We start from the raw sequence: 24368 nt of genomic DNA, 5'->3' as shown, positions 1-24368 counted from the left end.
GTTTACCGTGTGTTACACATCTCATATTTTTACACAGCCCACATGTGTCCAGATGCAGTAATGAAAGGTTTTTTTTTTTTTAAACAAAAGAATTGTTAATTGTGTAGATACGATTCTCTTGGGGAATGTGCAGTCTTCATAAGACTCTGCTCCCTTGTAATGAGAAATCCAGTACAGTTATTATACTTTTCCAAGTATATATCCACCTTCAAATCTTGTCTCTAGCTAGATTACTCTTTCTCCCTATTGTTTTTAGTTAACCAAATTCCAGACTTAATCTAGACTGTAGAAAACTGTTAGCTTTGGGTTATTTGTTTTAGAATTGTGTCCTATGGCACTGGATTTTGTGTGTCTGAGGTACTATAGAAAAAAAAATCAGTGCTTTTTATTGCTTCTCTTAGTTTTAACAAAGATATGATAAAGAACCATTTTTTTAGATTGAGGTATAGGCAAAGGGAAAAAAAGGGACAACTGATAAAAAAATTTCCCATATACATATATTAAAACATAGTCTTCCCTTAACAGGAGAAAAAAAGGATGTTTGAGATAACAAAAATGTTATCAATTAACATGGAGATATCTCACTGTACAAAATGTTATTGGAGAAGAGAGTTTCCAGTCCTAGCAATTAAATATTAGAGATCTTTTTTCTTAATAGCATCTCCTCTGCGTCTTAATGATGGCACTTTATGAGTTACTATTAGGTGAAATGGACAAGAATTCTTGTAGTCCCTAGCACTGGGACTGTGGAAAAAGAGAGGGTTAGACGTAAATATCCCCCACTCCACTGAATTTGTGACAATGTTTAATTTTTGCCTGTAGTCACAGCAAACTACCCTGTCATCCACATAAGACAGAAGCCTATTTGCTAGGAAAATTTCTGGCAAAGCAACCCTGTCAGACCGAAGACACATCTTAGATGTTCCTTCGCTCTCTGGCTGGGGCCCCGGACTTGTAGGCTATGTTGGCATAATATACTGAGGCCATGCAAGACAGCCAGGGACAGGAAAAAGCATTTATTCACAACCCTGTCGCCAACTGGAAAAATGAAATTACTAAGAGCTAACTAATAACAGTGGTTTTCATAAAGCAACATGGTGCTGGAAGGAGGCAGACAGAGTCTTAATCCCAGCCCTGCCACTTGCTGTCAGTTGATTGTGGTAAAAGTACCAACACAGCTCATTTCCAAAATAAAGGCAAAAATACTCAATTCACAGGGCCATTGAGAGGATAATGTACACAGAGTACTCTACACATTCCTTGGCACAAATTGATTAAATTCCTCAATAATTATTAGTCGTTTTGTGTCTTGCTCTCCCTCTCTGTCCCAGCTCAGTCACACCATATGGATGCTGAGGTCATAGAGCATTAAATTTCAGCACTGAAAATTATCGCAAAGATCAGCCTCTTCTTTATCAAGAACATTTTTTTTTTTACCCTTTTCTCTCCATCATCCAGACACACTATATGTTGGATAAGGCAGCTAACATGACCATACCAACTTGATATGACTATAACCAAAAATAAAAAACTTGAGTACACTTCCTCATCCCTTCTCCAACAAATTCATGGTTTCTTTCAGGCTTTTTGAAATACTGAAAGTACCTCATGGACCACCGCTACTATGTGGAGCTCCCTAAGTGTCCGAGAACCCTAGACAGGGGTCCACTGAGCTGGTCTCAACTCCCTCACTCAATTAAGGGTACCAGGATTCAGTGATTTGCCGTGAGATATTCTGGGGTGCAGCAGAAACGACAGCACACAGCTCCTGGCTTCTGGTCTATGAAACCAATCTTTAAAAACCTGGATATGTAAATCAAGGCCAGTTTCGAGGCCAGTGCAGTAATTCACTTAACAAGTCTTTTTGCTTTTCAGCATTGTCTACGTTTCTGCGTTATTCCACCCATGTGACTTACTTTAAGAAAAATTGATTCACAGCCATTTTCTCATTAAATTAACCAGCTACTATATTCATCTAAGAAACTTTTTAAGTATGTATTGACTGTTGTTCTTTCCTCAGTAGGAAGGTTGTCATACACTTGCCAATAAGCATAGTCAGATTTGTGAGTCTGCTTTTTTTAAAAAAATAGTCATATGATCCAATCAAGTTTTATTTTTCTAATAAACCTACACAACTGTAAAAACATTATTAAGCATGGTGGCAGATTGGAGGGGAAGAAAGAGGCAAAGCATATCCTACATTGCTCTTTGCTGTTTTCAGCTTACTTTTTCTAGGATCTGAGGACTTTAAAACATTTCTCAAAAGATACCACTCCCAGACAAAGGCCAAGTAGTAGTTCTTTCTTTATGTGAAAGAAAAAAAAAAAATCCTATTCCTGCTACTGGGATTTTCTTATGTCCGAAAGAGTAGATTTGGATTAGGCTTGGGGGTGGGGTCTCAGCTTTTACTCACCAATGAGAGTCCCTGGGGATTGGAAGTCCCACCCATGAGAAATCATCAGTGCTTTGGAGAAGGGACGCATGTTAGCAGGTGAGTCACCAATTGGACTCTCCTTTGGAGTGCTGGAACTTTTAGTAACTTTGTTGAGGAACACCAGCATCTTTTTCAGCTTAAACATCAGTGTTCATATAGTTCTCTGACAGGTTTGTTACATTTAGTTTCATGTATTAGTCTTACCCTAGGTTATAGTTTAATAATAGATACAATGTATAGGCTTATTATGAAATAGAATGTCAGTAAATAGGATCTGAACCATTTACATATTCTGATCAAGAGGGGGGAATCAAGGGAATTCTTGTTGTGGCTCAGCCGGTAAAGAACCCGACTTTTATCCATGAGGGTATGAACCCAATCCCTGGCCTCGCTTAGTGCATTAAGGATCCGGCATTGCCAAAAGCTGCAGAGTAGTCTCAGATGCAGCTCTGATCTGGCGTTTCTGTGGCTGTGGTGTAGGCCTCAGCTGCAGCTCTGATTTGACCCCTTAGGTTGACAACTTCCAGACGCTGCAAGCGGATGTGGTGTGGGGGGGACAAGGTATTTTCATGGTTAAAGTACCCAACTGTCTTTTTTTTTCTTCTTCTTTTTAGGCTCACATCTGTGGCATATGGAAGTTCCCGGGCTAGGGGTCAAATTGGAGATGCAGCTGCCAATGTATTGCCACAGCCACAGCAATGCCAGATCCAAGCCATATCTGCAATCTACACCAGAGCTCAAGGCAACACCAGATCCTTTAACCCACTGAGTGAGGCCAGGCACTGAACCCCCATCCTCATGGATACTAGTCAGGTTCTTAATCCACTGAACCACAATAGGAACTCCCCAAGTGCCACTTTTTTGTGCTTCAGCATAATTATTTGAAGGAACTAGAAATGCAGAGGTTTCTGTCATCTCTTTATGAACCAGACTTAGAAAATTTTTTTTTCTAGTCCATCTGTCACTTATGGTCATCTCTTTATGAATCATACTTACCAAATATTTTTCTTCCTCACTGTTTGAGGCAATTCATGCTTCACTGTTACTCAAATCGACTTCTGAATGTATCTAACACATGCTTGCTGATTTTCTAGTAGCCTTAGATTATTTCCAGCTGGATAAAATACCTGAATATGCTTTGCTAGCCTGTGTTATCATTGAGTACTCTTTCTGATGGTGTACAGAAGCTTGATGCATACTGCATTTTGCACAGTCAGCATGTAGAGTAGGAGCCTTACTAAAGGTTCTAGTTAGATGTAGGGCTGGCAGCATTTTGTAAACATTCTCCAAAACAAGTGGTTTGCATTTATTAGTCTTCTGAAGGAGTATTGCAAAGGTCATAAAACTGTTTGTTCCTTGAACTAAAATTTTACACTCAAAGAAAAGTATGTCAGTATGCAAAGCAAGATTACTTCTATTTATCACACCAGTTGTTTCTGAAATTGCGTCTCAATGTTGATACACCTCATTTAGTTTAAGTATCTGCCATTAGTTCGCTAGAGCTGAAATTAAATATGTAGATACAAGTTTTTGAAGGAGGCCAATGGGGATATCAGGCAGGAAAGCATTCTACTGAATGGAAGGCTATAAAAGAGATTAGTCAAAATTTTGATTCTCTCAATTGCTAAAAGCAAGGTAGGGACCTGGGCTGGATCTTGGAACAAAGAAAGGACATGAAGGGAGAGAAACTGGTGACATTTCAAGTAAGATCTGTACTTTAATTAGTAGTATTGTATTGATGTTAATTTTCTGGCTGTTAGGAATCATGCTATAGTTTATGTAAGTTGTTAAATTAAGGGAAGCTGCATGAAGGATATCAGCTTTGCTAAAAGCCTGAAATTATTTCAAAATTAAATTTTAAAAAATGGCCTGATCACTGGTTGCATAATAGCTTTGATAATAGCCATGCTTTTAAAGTTTGTGATCCTTTTAAATCTTACACTTTTGCAGCATATTTCTTTAACTTTTCTTTCTTTCTCATTATTTTTGGAAATTTAGGGGAAAGATTAAAAGAACAAAAAATATAAGGATAACACTTTGAATGCTATATACTCACCAGCCAGAACAAATGTAAACATTTTGTCATATTTGCTATATGTAAACACACACATACACAGAGGCTGGGGTGGGGGTGTGGATAAAACTTAACAAATTATTCAGCCTTTTCCAGTGTTTCAATGCTAAGAAGTTAGGTTTTTACAATGTTGTAGTCATTGTGTCCCACAATGCATTCATCCAGTAGGAAAAAGAATAACACATGTCTTTAACTCACTTTCTGAAATCATTTACACCAGATTTTGAATGTGTAATTATCCAGCTTACATGAACACAGTATTCTCTGTGGCCCTGGGTTTATGTGGGTGGTGATTTATAAACTAAGATTTACTTTATCTCACAGAAGATATTTAGTATGCTTCCTGATGAAAAAAACCAAAAGGAAGGGATGATGTCCCACAGGCCAGCTTCTCACAGAGTAAAGGAAAGGGGCAAGGAGGGAGTTCCCATTGTGGCGCAGCAGAAACGAATATGACCAGGAACCATGAGGTTGCAGGTTCTATCCCTGGCCTCGCTTAGTGGGTTAAGGATCTGGCGTTGCTGTGACCTGTGATGTAGGTCACAGACGTGGCTCAGTCCCACATTGGCTGTGGTTGTGGTGTAGGCCGGTAGCTGTAGCTCTGATTTGACCCCTAGCCTGGGAACCTCCATATGCCAGGGGTGCAGCCTTAAAAAGACAAAAAGAAGGGGGGGGGGGAGAATGAATAACCCTCCCCCCAGGGATTATTTTCATATTTTGTGATAAAAGTATGAGCTTTGGTTTACCATTTATAAGTGACCCTTGGTGAAATTTATCACCACTCTTTATTATGAGGTGATTACTATGATCTCATTTACTTATTAATTATTATTGTTATTATTACTGGTCATTTACACCAAGATTAAAATCACTTGAACTAACACGTTTTTTCTCTTCTTTTGTTGTAGCTTTTTTAAATTTTTTTATTAATGTAGCAGAAAATATTCAAAAAGAAGCTCTGTTTTAAACTTACAAGCTGCTTGGAATTCCCATCATGGCACAGTGGTTAACAAATCCCAGTAGGAACCATGAGGTTGCAGGTTCGATCCCTGGCCTTGCTCAGTGGGTTAAGGATCCGGCGTTGCCATGAGTTGTGGTGTAGGTCGCAGACGCAGCTCGGATGCTGCGTTGCTGTGGCTCTGGAGTAGGCCAGCGGCAACAGCTCTGATTAGACCCCTAGCCTGGGAACCTCCATATGCCACAGCAAGCGGCCCTAGAAGAGGCGAAAAGGCAAAAAATAAAAGTTAAAAATAAAAAAAAATTTTAAAAACTTACAAGCTGCTACTTGTGGGTGGACCCTTCTGTGGTGCCACAGATAACTGGACCCCTCATCAAGGTGTAAAGGCACAGCAGGCTAGTGTGTGGAATAAGTGTAGTGGGCAGATGGGCACACGCAGGTATGAGTGAAATCAGTTGTTTAAGTCTCAGAAGTAATCCACACCTAATATCCTTACAGGTGTATGGCACTAAAGAAAAAGGATACAGAACATGAGGCAGGGCAAGTTTATTCTATAGGTCTTGTGTTTTCTTAGTGTCTTTAGGCAGTGCCTGTGCCTGTGTCTTAAATTCTTAGCATCTTAAATTCTCCATGCCTCCCATCCTTTTTTTTTTTTTTTTTTTTTTTTTTTTTTTTTTTGTCTTTTTCCCTTTTGAAGGGCCACTCCCGCGGCATATGGAGGTTCCCAGGCTAGGGGTCTAATCGGAACCATAGCTGCCGGCCTACGCCAGAGCCACAGCAACGCGGGATCCGACCTGCGTCTGCGACCTACACCACAGCTCATGGCAACGCCGGATCCTTAACTCACTGAGCAAGGCCAGGGATTGAACCTGCAACCTCATGGTTCCTAGTTGGATTCGTTAACCACTGCGCCACAACGGGAACTCCATGCCTCCTATTCTTTAAACAAGGCCATGATCAATGCTGGTAGACCTGAGATATAGACAAGAACAAAGTGTAAAGGATCAGAAAAAGTAAGAATAGAGTGAGGGGTAAGCTCTCCGGGAAAAGAAAGGCCAAAAAAGGAACAGCGACCTACATGTAGGTATTCAATTAAGTATTTAATTAGCATGAAAGAATTGACAGCACACAGAGTAAACAAAAAGCAAAAAGCTAAAAGTGTATAACAATAGGGAAGTATTTGTGTTTTTCAACTGTTCACTTTCTTCACACTGTCAGTATTATAAATGCTGTTGGCTGTTTTTTTTCCTCTAATACTTACTGAGATCTCAGAACTTGAGGCTAGCAAATTGCCAAGAAAAAATCTTGTGATGTGAAGGAAAATTGCCAGTTATTCACTTAATCTTTGTATATACCCAGTATATGATAGATAATCAGCAAATGTTGGTTGAATAATAAATATATGCATGCATAAATATCAAGCTGGAGGCCATCCAGGATATCTAAATTCCTTACAGACAGTTTAGGAGCTTAGGAGTAGCACTTGTTTAAAAAATTAGGCATAGTTATAGGTACTGTCATAAGAAATTACCCTAGAGTTCCCGTTGTGGCACAGCGGAAACGAATCTGACTAGGAACCATGATGTTGTGGGTTCAATCCCTGGCCTTGCTCAGTGGGTTGAGGATACGGTATTGCTGCGAGCTGTGGTGTGGGTTGCAGACACAGCTCGGATCTGGTGTTGCTGTGGCTGTGGCGTAGGCCGGCGGCTATAGCTCTGATTGGACCCCTAACCTGGGAACCTCCATATGCTGTGAGTGCAGCTCTGAAAAGACAAAAAAAAAGAAAAGAAAAGAAGTTATCCTTAAAGGCATGATAGTAAAGAAATTCACTGAAGCAAGAAATTAAAGGCACAAGGAAAAATAGAATTTAGATTCAGAAATCCTGTTAGCTGGAGAATGTGTATCAGTTGGAATGCTTTGGGGTCATAAATGGCAGACCATCCAACCTAAATTGATTGAAGCAGTCTCATATAGGTGAGACGCTTGGCACTGGTGCCTTCTGTAGGCATGGCAGAACTCATCAGATCTTCCTTCTGTAATGTACAGTTTCAGCTTCAGGCTCTACATGGTGGCTACTGGCAGCTCCAGCACCTTCATTTTCTTCAAAACCAGAAAGCAAGAGGAAAGATTCTTGACTTCAAGACACCCTGTGTTTCCTCTTGTCCTCCTCTTTGTTGCTTCAGGCTCCCAAGTGTTGTATGACCAGTAGCTTCCTATTTCTAGGCCGTTTTCCTCAGGTCCCCGTCCCTACCTTTATCTTTACTTTCCCAAGAATTCTAGGTGTCTCGTTCTCTCTACCCAAGCAAGAAAGAATAGAATTTGTATGACAGTAGGGAGAAGTTCATGTGTTTATCAGTGTACATCGTCACACAAAAGTTGACAGCATTTTAGTATTTGTTTATGTAATAATGCAAGTCTAGAATTTTTTCTTACATCCTCCTTACCCCAGCCAATAAATACTTTTAATTGTGTAGCTTTGGGAATTTAGGAAGAGCCTTCCGTCACCCCTATTACATTCTTCTTTGAGAAGAGATAACTACTTTCTGAGGAGTACACAGTAAGGCATAATGAATTTTGTTATCTAAGGACTAGTTTTGTTTTGCTCTTTTTTAAGGCAAAACCTTAAAAATGAATTTAGACAGTACAGTTATCAATATTTCGAAGTCATTGCTCCATAGTAGATATAGCTAGTAAGGTTCAAATTCTGTATATATTATCTTACTTCTACAAAGAAGGTTTATCCTATGCTTACAAATATCTTTGTATAAATGAAAGGCACTGTAGGGCGAGAAAGGTAATCTCATTCATCCATGTGCTACAGACAGAATGTTGCAAAACCCATTCTTAATGAGACTTCTAGGAATAAATATCAGCCCTTTCTTTTGATAGTCTTTTATTTGATAGACAATTAGCTTTGCTTGCATAAAGTTGTCCTTTATGTCTGTCTTAGTTCTTCTGCTGTAATTTTTGACCACTTTCCTCAAAGGGATGTTTTAGGAATGATTAGGAATCAACATATCAGGAGTACTTTGTGGGTTTCTCACTGCCTTAGGAGGAGATTACAGATAAAGAAAGGGAGAAGACTAGAAACTACGTGTAGTGGTGGATTAGAACCAGAGGTATCAGTTTGAATTCATGGTTTTTAGTGTCTTTACTGATAGATACAGAAAAATTGATGTGTGTGTATACACGCAGGCAGTGTACATATTTCTTAGCCCTCTCTGTTTAGAGGTGCTAGAAGCAGTGACATTCTAGCAGCAATGAGCACACTTACCACCCCATTCGTTAGCAAAAGAATCCAAAGCTTTTCAGAGAGATGACTGATAGCAGAGATGAGATGGGAAAAATACAAGACAAGCCTGAAACATCTTTTGGCAAGAAAGTAAAGAAGTTCTTGAAAAATGTCCGGAGTATATCAAAATGACACAGGAACCAATGGGTTCCCAATGGCCAAAGCTGTTTCAATTTAAGCAACAAAGTAAATAATGATGGTATTAGATCAAAACCCATAAAATAAATATCCATGAGTCCATACTGGTATAAATAATTGAACTGGTAAATAGGATAGAAGGGACAGCTCTTTTTACTATAGAATACTAATTGTCAGTGTAGACGAATAAGAGAAATGGGAAGTCACAATTATCACATGCCACAGTTATGTCATTGGAGACAAGATCCATTGGTGGGGTGTTAACATTAGTGGGTAAAAGTTTGATGTAAAAGAAGATACTTGCATAACCTCCAACTATCTTTCCACAAGATATTTATTATTTACAAGTGGAAAAATAACAACTTTACAGTGGCAGACACCACTTGAGCCATGTGATGAATATTAATATTACCCGAAGATGGTAGAAACATCAGTATCGCTTGCTCCAATATGATGCACTGAGAAGTATTCTTGCCAAAAATGCATCACTTCATTCTAAATAAGACATCATAAGATAAACCCAAATTGAGAGCTATTCTGCAAAATGACTGGTCTGGACTCTTTAATAGTATCAGGGTCATAAAAGACAAAGAAAGCTGGAGGATCTGTCGTTGATTAAAGGAGTCTAAGAACACTTGACAACTCTATTTAGTGGGGATCTTAGACTGGATCCTGGACCAGAAAAAGGACATTATGAGGAAAATGGGAAAATTTAAATAAGACCTAGAGATTACTTAATGTTATATCAATGTGAATTTCCTGATTCCAGTATTTTGTACTATAGTTATATAGCCGGGCAAAAGATATATGGGAACTTTACATATTTTTGCAACTTTTAGATATGTTTAACATTATTTTAAGGTAAAAGGTTTTTAGAGTTGGATAGAAAGATGTAGAAACTGATAAGTCTTAGAAACCTATCTAAGAGAGAGCCCGTGAAGTGGACTCCAAAATTGTCTAAGCTGGGTGTCTGATAAAAATGATAAACATTAAATAAGGTAAGGAACCTAGGAGACCTTAAACACTTCCTGTATGAGGGGCCCATAGGACATTAAGATTACCACCAGATAATCAGGTATTTTATTGCAGGATAGCATGAAGATGCAAGCATTTGAGAATCAAGTGTATTATAATTCTGACACTCCCTTAATGTTCACTTGCTAGAAGATCGCACTGAATTCCACAAGTGCTTTTAGAATCCCATTATGACAGAATTCTGAATAATGAATTGGTGTATTTCATTTAGCAAGTATTTACTGCTGAGAAGTATTTTTGGAAGTGTGACGCAGTTAAGTCAAGTTAGACTTAAGTTCGAAACGCCATTAACAAAGATGATTTTTTTTTTTATTCTTGAGTATTTTTGGGCCTACTTATATTTTTAAATTTACCATTTTATATTTTTCTTTAGTCTAAGTGAAGTGTAGCTTTGACTCAAGAAAATGATGTAAATGAAATAGAAGTCTTGATGAAAAAAATTTAAGAAATTGGGTGTTCTCATTGTGGGTCAGCGAGTTAAGAACCCAATTAGTATCATCGAGAATGCGGGTTCAATCCCTGGCCTTGCTCAGTGGGTCAAAGGATCCGGCATCTCCTCAAGGTGAGGCATAGTTCGAGGATGCAGCTCAGATCTGGTGTTGCTGTGGCTGTGATGTAGCCCAGCGGCTGCAGCTCCAATTCAGTCCCTAGCCTGGGAACATCTACATTCCACGGGTGTGGCCCAAAGGGGGGGAAAACAGACAAAAAGACAAAATTTAAGAAATTGCTTGCTGCCATCATAGTTTTTAACAAGAATCTTAACCCTAACACTTTTGACAAGTGTGCTTGTCTTCCACGGAAGATTAGAAGTTATATATCTAATTTCTGCTGTAGAAACATACAACATATATGACGTTTTCAAGTCTCCACAGAATTGAAAAGTCAGTGTGGGTCCTGTACTATGAAACAAGTATATTGTGGACCTAAGGTGTTTTTTAATCTTTCATCTCTTTTAAGGATCAAATATCATTAGAAAAATAAGCCATGGGCATTACAAACATGGTCTGGTGAAATTCAATATTCACAATGACAATTCAGAATATGAGCTCCTTAGGGGAGAGTTAACCCACCACTCTAGCCTTGCATCCAAATATCTTAAAGTATGCCATTGGTTTTATGAAAAGGTTTTGATCTACACTTCTAGTTTAAGTTCAAAAGAAAAGCTCCATTTTAAAGTGTATTCCTTTTCTGGGTGTATTTACTTTGAACTATAGTGTATAGCTTTTCTCATAAATCTAACCTGCCACTATCTGTTTTTAAGACTTTGTAAACTTCAAGTGGTTATGATGTGTGAAGTTTGGATTAAACTAAAATTTTTAGAAAACACATGTTATATATTTTGATGGTTTTGAATTTTAACATGGGCCGGTCAAAAACTGGAGTGTCTAGCAAAGTAATATACTGTACTCTGTTACTGTAAGAAATCACAGAAAATTGCCCTTTCCCATCATATTAACAATAGACAAATGAAGCAGCTGTTCTCGTTCGTAATGTAGTTGTTTGGAAAACTCGCACAATTTAATGAAAATGTCTCTACTCGTAAAACTTAAAATGCTCACACATGGAAAAAGTCATAATGTTTTGGCAAATATTGCTTTGTTAGGAATGTGAATGAGGTATACCTGCTTCATAACTAGAATTCTATGTAAATGGCATGGAAGTGTAGGGAAAAGCCCACTGAAAAGGAGACTCTGACCAAGAATGAATTGATGCTCGGACTTCACATGTGGCTCGCAGCATAACTACTCGATGTTGCTTCTACAGTGGCTGTGACTCGACCCCTGGCTCAGGAACTTCCATGTGCCGCTGGTGCGGCCACTTGTTTAAAAAAAAAAAAAAAAAAAAAAAAAAAAAGAATGAATTGATGCTCTTAAAAAATGCAGAGAGTTCTTGCCCAAATGTACTTTTTTTTTTTTAAATGAGGAAGAATTATAATATAGACCTCTCTCTCTCTCTTTTTTTTTTTTCCCCAGGTGTCATTCTTGGATCATCATTTGTACTCAGCGTAAATGATTTTCTCCTTAAAACAAGTCTCAAAGAAAGAAGTCGGGTTCTGATAGGACCATGCTGTGCTACTGCCAACCTGGAAGCTAAATGGTGTAAACATAGTGGCAACCCAGGCCCAGAACAGTCCATACCAAAAATATCCATTGATTTAAGAGGAGGTCTGCTCCAGGTCTGTGGGGACTGGCCCCATTGTTTTCATAAGTTTTTAATTAACTGGCCTTGGTTCGTGTTTGAACTGTTTCATTAAATTTTAAATCTTGATGTGGTGAGAAAGGGTATTGTCAGGTTGCTGTCTTACTAAACTTTTTTCAAACAGTTTTCTTGAGATATAATTCACAAACCATACAATTCACCTAATTATATGATTCAGAAGGATTTTTTGATATAGTCACAAAGTTATGTGGCCCTCACAACAATCCATTTTAGAACATTTTTACACACCTACCTCCAAAACTATTAACATTCACTCCCCATTACCCTCCAGTCCCCTCTCTGGGACCAGGAAACTACTATTTTCTGTTTCTACATATTTGACTCTTCTGGACATTTCATGTAAATAGAATCTTATAAAATGTGGTCTTTGGTGAATGGCTTCTTTCACTTAGCATAATGTTTTTGAGGTTCTTTCATGTTTTTGCAGGTACCTTTTTATGGCCAAGTAATATTCTGTTGTATGGCTATACCTCATTTTATTTATCCATTCGGCAGTTGATAGACCTTTACGTTCTTTCCACTTTGGGCTATTTGGAATAATGCTGCTGTGAACATTTGTGTACAAGTTTTGTACAGACACGCTTTCCTTTTTCTTGGATATATGACTGGGAGTGGACTTGCTGAGTCATTAAACTTTTTTCTGATGTCTAGGCTACAAAGTAGTCAGCCTATTTCAAGCAGTCTCCTCCACAGTATATAAAGACCATTTCTTAATGACAGTTGTTTAGCTATTTTGGTGTCTGATGACTAACGTGACATATAATCTTACATTGCAACCTTTTATATATTTCATTTGCAGCCAAGTGTGGAGTATGTGAGGGTATGGAACTTATTTCTTAATAATTTTCTGTTTGGAGAGAATTTGAATGTGTTCTTTATACGATTCGATGTCCCCCGCATTTGACACAAATCTAAAAAGCTTGAGAAATTCAGAGTTACAGAAAATGGAAATGGATAATTTGTTAATAGTGGAGGCATATTAAATATGAATTTCTTGTTTTCACCTAAAAGTTGTCTTGCCTCAGGAGTTTCCACTGTGGTGCAGTGAGTTAAGAATCCAACTGCAGTGGCTTGGGTTGCTGTGGAGGTGCAGGTTTGATCCCTGGCCCAGGGCAGTGGGTTAAAGGATCTGGTATTGTCATAGCTCTGGCATAGGTCATGGCTGTGGCTCAGATTCAGTCACTGGCCCAGGAGCTTCCATATGCTGTGGGTGCAGCCATTAAAAAAAATTAATTAATTAAATTAAAGTTGTCTTGCCTCAACTTTTTCACCTGTTTCCTTACCGACACAGAACTCAACATAGATGGAGCCTAATAACTTACTGCTTCGTATTTCTTTGGAGATTTTTCAGCATCTATTATAAATCTCCATATATTTACTAAGCGTGTGATTTTGTGTTGTTTTATCAAGAATATTAATTTTATTACCATTTTTCAAAGGCGGCAAAGTAACCCCACATTAAAAACAACCATAAGAGTAGAAACAAAGCAATTCATCTCTACATTGTAAAGTCTCTTGACATTTTAAAAACTGGAACAGGGTGTTTGATTCCCCAGCTCGACTTTTCACCTATCTCTGTTTTTCAGGATCCAATAAAAATAAAATTGATGAGAAAAAATAACTTAGTATCATATCTCTTACCTTCATCTCTGAGATGCCTTAATTCCAAAGAGCGGGACTTCAGCTTAGGGTTTAAAACTTATCCACAAAGTATAGGCTTATTCTCTCTCCCTCTGTATGTTCTTTTCTTCTTTTCTGTGTTCCCTCGGTTCTCTTAGAAATAATGGGTGTATTGCCTTTATCTAATATAGACAGATAAATTGAATGTTATTAACATTTTAAGTTCTCTGACATTAATCATCATTACCCACTGGTCATACTTCTCTTATAGACTAATATTCTTCATATTCAGAAAAGGGGAACTTGATCCTCTCGGTTGGATCAAACACCAAGGCTTTTGTTCTGAAACTCTACTGCAGCTCCTGAATGGTTGGTTCTCAGGGGCCGCGGAATACTGTGTGTTGGCACATTCTCACTAAAGTTGGTAGCCATCTAAGGCCAGGTTCATTGAGCATCTTCCCTTTCTGTTTCCCTGAAGAATGAAAATGCAAAGAGGAGTTCCCCTCATGGCTCAGCGGTTAATGAATCTGACTAGCATCCATGAGGACACAGGTTCAATCCCTGGCCTTGCTCTGCAGGTTGAGGTCCGGCGTTGCCATGAGCTGTGGTATAGGTTGCAGATGCGGCCCAGATCCTGCGTTGCGGTGACTGTGGTGTAGGCCCGTGGCTATAGCTCCGATTCAACCCCTGGCCTGGGAACGTCCATATGCCACAAGTGCGGCCCTAAAAAGCAAAAAAAAAAAAAAAAAAAGAAAAAAGAAAATGCGAAGAGAGAGACCCCTTCATTTAATCTCATGACAAAAATGTAGGAAGCTATTCTAGAAAATTGTTATTATTTTCTTAACATTTTGGCCCAGAAGAGTCTTCATTACCTTCTCTCAGACTGTAGTAAGTGTTCTTTTCCCTCTTAGCTAAATTAATTCATAAACATTACCTCACATCAATGTAATTTCATCATAATCTGGCATTTAAAATGATCGTTATTCACACAATACATGATATACTTGGTTTTGTTGTTTTTATGTACCCAAGTAATAGAGTTTCATTTCATAGGTCAGTTGCTTCTTAAAAATTATAGTTCAGTTATTATCAGTAATTAAATTAAATAATTACAGTCTTGTACTAATTCAAATATGATTGTACCTAATTATCATGAAATTTTTGTATTTAAAGCTACTAAAATTTTTCATATGATTTTAAAGGTTTTCTGGGGTCAAGAACATTTGAATTGCTTGGTTCTTCTACATGAATTACTCAATGGATACCTTAATGAGGAGGGAGCTTTTGACGTGCAAGCTTCTGAAGCAGTACCACAAATGCCATCTCCTAAAGAAAAGAATCAGATGTTTAAAGGTGAACAAAGTTCAGATGACCTACGGACAGGTCTATTTCAATATATACGGGATGCCGGTAAGTAGCAAAAGCTTCAGTATGAGAGTGTGTGTGTGTGTGTGTGTGTGTGTGTGTGTGTGTGTGTGTGTTTGTGTGTGTGTGTGTTTTACCTGCACATTTGCTAAATGATAACACACACGATCACTTGGAAAGTAAGTGAATTCCTACAATACAAAAGTAGTACTTGTTGGAGTTCCTGTTGTAGCTCAGCGGGTTAAGAACCCAACTAGTATCCATAAGGAAGCGGGTTTGATCCCCAGCCTCGGCTCAGTGGGTTAAAAGATCCGGCATTGCCTGGAACTGTGGTGTAGGTCGCAGATGCAGCTTGGCTCTGGCATTGCTGTGGCTGTGGCCTAGGCTGGCAGCTGCAGCTCCAATTCAACCCCTAGCCTGGGAACATCCATATGCCACGGGTGTGCCCCCCAGCCCCCGTCACAAAAAAAAAGTAGTATTTGCTATTCAGTCTCTGTTAAGGGAAAATTCTTGATTTGTTCCTGTCTCAAACCATATAAAAATGACCAACTTCTTTATATTCTTTTCTTTTATCCTCACAATTTTTTCTTGCTATAATAAACCAACATCTTCCCTTTCAAAAGCACATTGTTAATTCATTAATTATACTTTCATTTAACAGAACCTTTGAAAATGCCTGGTGTCTATGAAGTCTTGTTTTACAATGAAACCGAAGATAGCCCAGGAATGATGTTGTGGAGGTACCCAGAACCGAGAGTGCTCACCCTTGTACGCATCACTCCTGTGCCATTCAACACCACAGAGGATCCGGATATTAGCACAGCAGACCTTGGTGATATGCTACAGGTATGTCACGACTATTTATTTTGAAATAAAAACCTTGTGGGAAAGTACTGATTAGATAATAAGAAAACTGTTGGGAGCAAACCTAGTTTTTCTGTCAGTAGTATCAGAAAGAAATGCTCACGTGTGTATATACAAACACTTAACATGTACATACAAACACTTAACGTGTACACACACACACACCAGACATTTTAAAATAAGGGAGTAATGTTGTCTAGATTCATGGTACACCGCAATTTGGAGAGTTCTTTTTTTTTTTTTTTTTTTTTTTTTGTCTTTTGTCTTTTTGTCTGTTGTTGTTGTTGTTGCTATTTCTTGGGCCGCTCCCGCGGCATATGGAGGTTCCCAGGCTAGGGGTTGAATCGGAGCTGTAGCCACCGGCCTACGCCAGAGCCACAGCAACGCGGGATCCGAGCCGCGTCTGCGACCTACACCACAGCTCACGGCAACGCCGGATCGTTAACCCACTGAGCAAGGGCAGGGACCTAACCCGCGACCTCATGGTTCCTAGTCGGATTCGTTAACCACTGCGCCACGACGGGAACTCCTGGAGAGTTCTTAATTCTACTCTTAGAACAGAATTAGTCTTGGTGTTGGTAGCTTCCGTGGTCTCCAGCTGTCATGGGGCAAACAGGTGTCATTCCGTTCACCACACATTTTCCGAGTACCAGCCATGCACTCACACTCTTTAGCATTTCTAGAACTGCTCTATAAAGATGTGTCCCCATAAGCCCAGAAAGAAGGGCTTATTTTCATTTCATTTCCTGAGCTGAAAATGGTGTTGGGCCTTGTAGGCTGATAGGAGAAACATCTATCCAGTGATCATGTTCCATATGATGCTGTGGAAAGTTTGTTGCTTGTTACTTCCCTGAGTGTGGATGTCACTGTATCATTATTCTACTTATTCATGTGCTAGTGGATCTGAATTTCTCTTAAAATTTGCTTTCCTCTTATTCTTCCACCTGTTACTAGGTCACACAACCATCCACACAAAGTCAGTCCTGATTGCTGTCTCTAACTGCCCACATCTAATTCATCGACAACTCCTATCAGCCCTAACCCCCAATATGTCCCTCTTCTATCTAGTTCTTTCTGTGTCTCCTGGTAAGCTTGAGTCCAAACTACCATCTTCTGTTCCCTGCTGCAGTAGCTTCCTAGTTGGTCTCTAGGATTCCACTCTTCACTCCCTGTAATGTGTTTTCCAAACAGCAGCTAAAGTGACCTTTCTAAAATGTAGATTACATTACATCACTCCCTTAACTCAAAATCTGATGATGGCTTCCTCTACTATTGAGGACAGAATTTGGTATCTTGCTATGGCCTATGAGGACCTGTGATCTGTACCCTGCCCACCTCTCTGACTTGGTCTCCTCTAGTCTCCCCATTTCTCTAGATTCTCCAGCCATACTGGCCTCCTTTTCTCCTTGAGCATCTCTCTTGGTTTGCTCTCCTCTGTCAAACAGGTGCCAGCTCAAAATATCATATCTTAGCTAGATCGCCATCTCTATTTTATTCTGTATTACATTGCCTTGTATTACTCTCTACCTAGTTCTTATTTCTATCCTGAATGATCTTATGCATTTATTTATTTACTTGCTTATGGGCTTTCTCTCTCCACCATTAGAAAATAGGCCTCTGATATGTCTTGATCACTTATCTCCAGCCCCAGCTACATAGAAAGTTTAACCAATTTTTTAATGACTGCTCTATATTTAAAAATAATAATAATACAAATCAGAGGAGTCCATGGTACATATTAACATAGGTGTTACTATATGTTTATTTAATTCTTGTTTAAATTCTTGATTATAATATAGTCAGATATTCACCTTCTGAATTAATAATGAAATGTGTCATCGTGTCAAGTGAACTAAAATGTGTAGAGCTATCCAGTTTGCCAAGATGCAAACAGTCTCTAGTTGATTTTTTTTTCCTTGTGATGAGCACTTTTAAGATCTACCCTCTTAGCAACTCTACTTTGATTCTCAAATCCCCAAATTTGCTTTCCTTTCTGTCAAGGACATATTCATGATTATCTTCTTTACCAATATTCTTGGATTCTTTGTGCTTAATAAAATAGCATTGCCATTGAATCCTACTGTCTTGTTAGACTTGCCTAAATGCAGAATGTCTGTAGAATTTTCAGTCAAAATGAAAACACTCATATATCACAGTTTCAGCATAACATAAGGGCTTCTCTATGGCTAATTTTGGGGTTCAAATTTATAGCTAAGTGTTAATCACTCTAAGCCTGATAACTGTTGGTGGTAGTATTATGCCAGTTGTATTAAACAGAGCATTTAATGTAGTGAGTACATTCACTAAGACCTAATCATCTTCTTCTCACTGCCATTGAAGAGGCCACAGAGAATAGTGGTTAAGAGAATGAACTATAGCCAGAATGTATGGTTTCGAATTCTGGCTCTGCCATTTGCAAACTGTGTCACTTTAGACAAGTATCTTAATCTCAGCCTCAGGCTTTCTGTTTTGCTTGTTTTTTAATCAATACAATGAGGCTATTGATAATGTAATGATTATAGGAATTAATAGGAATTAATTAGACTCATAGGAACATGAGTCTCAAAATGCCTGGCACATAATATATGCTATGTAAGTATGAGTACTACCAATACTATTACAGTGCTTATGGTCAGTAGTCTTTTCATCAAGCAGAAGCACAGGCTAAACCAGAGAGAGCTTGGGTCTGATGACTCTGTAGACCAGCTGGAGTAGTCCAGGAGATCCGGGACAATCCGAGGGCCTGTAAAGGACCCTTGGCACATAAGCAAGCACTGTCTCAAGGAAGCCTGGCAAATTTCAACAAGCAACGAGTTGGTATCAGAGAGGTCCTACTCTATTTCATATCTTGTTGGAAAGATAGGAACTGATACACATCAGAGTTCAAAGACAGGGATGCTGGCTCAAAAAGCAAGACAGGGTTGTACCTACTATAAGCTGAAGGTGGGAAGCTTGATCCCCATGGTAAGAAGGAACACTGGAATTTACAGCTGAGAGGGAAGAACAGAAAAGGATGGGCAGAAAGTTGCCACACTACTGAGTTCCTGGTCTAACCTTCTATTCCCCGGACCATTAGCATAATTTGTCCCAGAGTTTGGGGTGAGCCTCCTCTGTGGAAATAAATCCCTGAGTTGCAATCTTAGACCCATACAAACCAGTTTGTTTCCTTGGAACTTCTGTTGAGAACAGAAAAAATGTTGCATAAACCACGTTTCTGATTCAACATGACAGCCGTCTCCTTGAGCACTTGCAGTGCCCAACCCTGGGCACACTCCTGGGAATTCAGAGACGGATAAGACACCATCCACTCCTAAGAAGCTCTCCATCCGGCAGGCAGGTTTCTGTGGTTGTTTGGGGTAGAAGAGTTTCCCTAATTTCAGCATGTGCACATTCAGCATTAAAGTTCTCTGTCGTCAGAATCGTTCTCCTGCTCTGTGTCATTATCGCTAGGTCTGTACCAGAGGTACAGCTAAAATATTGAAATGCCAACCAGAATACCAGGAAACTTAAGAAAAGAAGGCCCTTTATCAACATGGTATAGAGTAAAGTAGACACTGAAGTCTCAGCTGCTGCCTCCTGTTCCCCTCCCCTTTGTATTTGACCAACTCAGTGACCTTATGGGGAAACTACTGATCTCTTCGAGCCTAATTTCCTCAACTGAACTCTGGAGTTAATGCTATTTACCTTTCAGGTTATTGTAAGAATTAAATGAAATATTATAGCTAAAATAAATAAATGCCTTCTACAGTGTGAGCTCTTAATAAATATTCATTTCTTTTTCTTCACTGCCTCACAGGCAAATAAATGCCTGAGCACCTGAAAGAGCACCCTAAGTGAAATTCCAGCCTTCAGTCTCTTCTCCGTCCAACCTCTGCTGCTCAGTGCTTTTTTTTTTTTTTTCAATGATTTTTATTTTTTCCTACTGCTCAGTTCTTAAAGGAACAGGTGGACTGTATTATTTCCTGAGAAAAACCCTCAGTGGTCCCATCACCCTGCTAGACTGACCTTGGGGCCCCTGCAGAACCTCCTGAGACAGCGTTGCCTTTCCTTCCCTTACACGTGATCTGTGCTGTAGTCAGACTGGCCTGTGGGGCATCCCCAAACCAGCCTGTGGCATCCACTCCCACTTTGTTTGCATCTTTCCCTTCCCTGCTGAAATGCTGTCCACACCTCCAAACAGCCCAAGTGCCATCTGATCCCTGAAGCCTTTCGTGGCCACCATCTCCAAACATGATCCTGCCTTTCTCTGAAGTCCTGTGACACTTCATAGCACCACCTTGATGCTGTTTCTCATCTGTTCCCCACATTTTAATTATCCATATCTCATCTGCCTCCTAGTTTGTAGGTTCCCGAAGGAAATGATCACAGCTAATTCGTCATTATGTTCCTTACAGTGGAGATGCTCAGAATATTGACTGGATGAATGAGTGCCTGGATGTCTGTGTTCCTATTCTGTTTAATTCAGAAGTATGACATGTTTGTCATTATTTTATATGGCTATTGAATGCATTTGGTTTTACAAACTGAATTATGTCAGCATGCATTGTGTTATGCTTCAGTGGTATTACCTACTATAAACACACAGTCTCGTGTCATTACGTTACACAGGCTCTTGGTGAGATCACTGACTGTTCTGCCAAGTCCACTGCCCCCTAGGCAGAGGCTAGTTCTTAAATATGAAAATAAGTTAATCTCCTTGGTCTTAGTCCTAAAAACAGAATCGAGTTTGGATGACTTTTTTCTTCAGGACCATTTAGTTCATAAAAAACTCACCTTATGGCGTTCCCTTGTACAGGACACTTAAACACATCTGTTTATATATCTTTCCATGATTGATATTGGGATTTATAAACAGGCTCCTCATATGATTTTATAGGGTTTATGTTGTGATTGTACTGAAAAATATGGAAAATATGTCTATAATATTAAAGTAACCGTAGGTTCAGAATAAAGACCCTAAAATTAATATTCACAGAAAGCAAGAGGAGCTTATTTTGTGGTCAGTTTATAATTTTATCATGTTAAATTGATGAGTGTTAGTAGTATATTTAGATATCAATGAAATTAGGATCTGTAAGGTAGAGTAATACTATCAACCTAGAAAGAACGTTGTGCTGTTTAAATGGGCTTGAATATGAGAAATTTCTGGCACTGTTTCTGGCACATAGTATGTTTTCCCCTCTCCTCAGCCTGTATGTACACTGCCTACTAAGGATTACATTTTGGAATACCTGTGTTCTCAGATGGTAACATTTTAGTTCATCCTTTGCAGTAGAAGTGGTAATGGATATTTTCATTCTCACACAGACCTGTCATGGGTGCTTATTCTTGTTATCTCAATACTGTATTATTCTCATTTTATATTTATTTTCATCTATGTGTTGCACTAAGTTTTTAGATATCTTTATTAGGTATGTGACAGTAGCCCAAACTAAATGTCCTTTTTCCCCAAGGACCTCAAAAGTATAAAGGTTGAGCATTATAATTCAAGACCACTAGTAAATATTGGATTGGGATTACTGCAGCAGTTTAAACAGATGTGAAGCAAAGTTAAAGAAATAAAATCCATCCTGTATGGGTTAAAAGGAAAGATATAAGAGCTAAAGTCAGGAATTTCTCTAATGCAAGAAATATTGAGTGGACATAAGATTACTGGCGTTAAAGTCAGATAAAAGGGAAATAAAATGTTTAAGTAATTTAGGGAAAAATAAACACAGCTTCATAAATCTGTACATTCCAAAATTAGATAAACACTTAAATTCAGATCTACACCTCCAGAAAATGCGAAGTTAATTAGCACGTGAGAAGATAAACACATTTTTATTTCTACTTCGTACAACTTATCATCAACAAATAATTATTGAATATCTTCTCAATATCAGTATAGGGTATCACAAAGTGAGATCTGTCCCTACTCTTGTAAAGTTTATAATCTAATTGAAAAGAGAGAGCATAATTACCTATGCAAACTCAGAAGATAGAATAGCTGAATATATATTTTGATTGACCATTTATATAGGAGGAATTATGTAACTTGGGGACTTCTGACATCTGAAGAGTAAATTGAATGTAGGGGGGAGAATAAATCTGTTACTAAAGCTCTATGATTTCAGAGCACTTTCTCAGTTTAAAAGGCATTTTTAGAATTCCCACTGTGGCTCAGCGGTAGCAAATCTGACTAGTGTCCTGGAGGTTGTGGGTTTGATCCCTGGCCTCGCTCAGTGGGTTAAAGATCTGGCAAAGTGGTGTAGGTAGCAGATGCAGCTCAATTCTGGCGTTTCCATGGCTGTAGCATAAGCCAGCAGCTGCAGCTCCAATTTAACCCCTGGAAACTTCCATATGCCGCAGGTTCAGCCCTAAAAAAGCAAAAATAATAAATTAAATAAAAGGCATTTTCAAGCTTCAGAATTAGGTGCAGAACTCTTATCTGAAAAAAATTATGACTAGAGTCCTTAAACATTATCTTCTCAAGGATAACAGGAAGAGAAAGACAAAAGCAAGCTGTGTCATTTGTTTATCTCTGATGGAGAAAGAGAATGGTAGCCAAAGAAATCAATGCACTCATGCCCAATTTTTGTTTATCTAGTCCAAAAGTCTGGGAAATTAGTTTTTAAAATAATACTAATGTGATTATAAAAATTGAAGTAAAACCACATTGGAAGAATAATGAACCGAAAAACTACATACTGGGAAGCCAAGGAGCATCTAAATGGTTGAGATCTGTGTTATTTTCGCTTCAGAGTGTCATGATCATCTTTGTGTTTTATACCCAGCACTGAGCTAGGGGCTTTGCGTACATAACCTCATTAAACTTCATTTTTTTTCTGGGTGGTGGGCCTTCACCTCATTTTATAAGCAGGGAAACTGAGGCCAAGAGAAGTTAACTGGTCTTGAATCATCAGACTTAAAAAGTAGGAGAGCCACACTTCATCCCAGGTCTTTTTGCCTCTAAAACTCATGTCCTTTCCCCTATTTGTAAAATGGTAAAATATGCATATTGTAGATGACTCATTCTAGTGATAGTGAGAAATTGTTGAGAAATGTGTGAAGAAGGAAAATAAAATTATTCATTTGCTTCAGTCTCTTAAATCATGAAATAATGGATCAGACCAAAGACTTGCAAAATAAACTTAAATAAATAAAAGGACCCCCAGGCACACAAGATGGTTTGGGTATTAAGCTATCTAAGAAAAGAACATTTCCTTCAGAAGGAGAACTAACTGGTCAACTCAGGAAGCCTCCGACAGTCATGGAAGCACTTGTTGGAAGAAGCCCTCCTAGTGGCATCCAAGGAAAGGGTACCCAAGGGTCTGCTAAGCTGGTGGCTAAATCCCTTTTATGGAGATGAATATAGCAGCTGTCAGAGCTCTGTGTCCAACAGTCGAATCATCTAAGCACCCAAGGAATCTTCTAATACTTTGACTCCCAATACAGTCTGTCTTCAGAGAGTTTCATACACTTCTCAGCCCAGCATCCGTGTTCAGGCTGCTTGGCAGATACATCTCTCACAGTAAACTAATAACTTGGCATCTGGTTTATCTATCAGATTCCAGTGAACTTGGTTACCTGACTCAGCATTTCTAAATCTAGCCAGTGCTGGGACACCATGGAAATTTTTTACGACTGCAAGACCAATGGCCAGACCTTAAATCGTGGTGAACCCGTCACACTATATACCCTCTTGTGGCTTCCAGCTTTCTAGCACACCGGCCTCTCCTAAATGGCACCTCTATTGCGTTTTGTGTCACAAACCTTTCCAAACAAAATTCCACCCTTACCACCTCAAAGAGTTGTGATGAGTAAAAATGATGTATATAAAGCACCTGGCATTGTGCCATAGGGCTCAGTAAATTATTATCATGGCCCTCAGTAACTGCTGTCATTATCATATCATCATCCTTGTTGTCATCCTCTCAATTGATTAAAGAACCTGAATAATACTGTGTTAGACCAAGAAAGCCCCTTTTCTGAGAAAGACACCTTTTGCATTTACAGTCTGAAAATGTCATGATTGTTGAGAATGATGGCTCTCTGTGTCATTAATGGCATGATTTCACTGACTGAGAATGGATGTTAAAAGAGACACCACCTTCCCGCAGCTACACAGTCAGTGGCCTCTGAGATGTCAGTGTGATAGTATAGTCCTCTAGGCTGCTGGTAGCTGAGTCCCCCCTGCAGCTGGCCTAGAGGAAAACAGAGGAGGGATCTAATACCAAGATACAGTGGGGAGTCCTAGAGGCCAAGAGCAAATTGCATCTAAGTCTTTAGAAGGATAGAGCAGGAAATAAGACAGGAATCTAGGAATCATTTTTCTCTGCTGCTTTCCCCATATTTGCTTTATTCCTCCTCTTCAGCAGACTGGCTTCTT

The 24368-nt window shown here is 39.0% G+C and overlaps 1 protein-coding gene across 33 annotated transcripts in view; it reads left to right on the top strand.

Moving 5' to 3' along the window:
- Positions 1-24368, top strand: part of VPS13B (vacuolar protein sorting 13 homolog B) — a 729842-nt gene that overhangs the window by 566417 nt on the left and 139057 nt on the right. For all 33 annotated transcript variants that reach the window (XM_085021978.1, XM_085021986.1, XM_085021974.1 and 30 more), the window contains 3 exons: positions 11905-12107; positions 14974-15181; positions 15798-15982. In XM_085021978.1, coding sequence (XP_084878104.1) covers positions 11905-12107; positions 14974-15181; positions 15798-15982 — 596 coding nt within the window. The remainder of the gene's footprint in view (positions 1-11904; positions 12108-14973; positions 15182-15797; positions 15983-24368) is intronic.

The sequence above is a fragment of the Sus scrofa genome, chromosome 4 (assembly GCF_054392235.1).
Source record: "Sus scrofa isolate SSC_HxYL_T2T_F1_AM1 chromosome 4, Sscrofa_HxYL_maternal_Yorkshire_Landrace_v2.0, whole genome shotgun sequence".
Classification (NCBI taxonomy): Eukaryota; Metazoa; Chordata; class Mammalia; order Artiodactyla; family Suidae; genus Sus; species Sus scrofa.
Note: the sequence above shows the minus strand (reverse complement) of the source record. Positions and strands in the feature narration are given on the sequence as shown.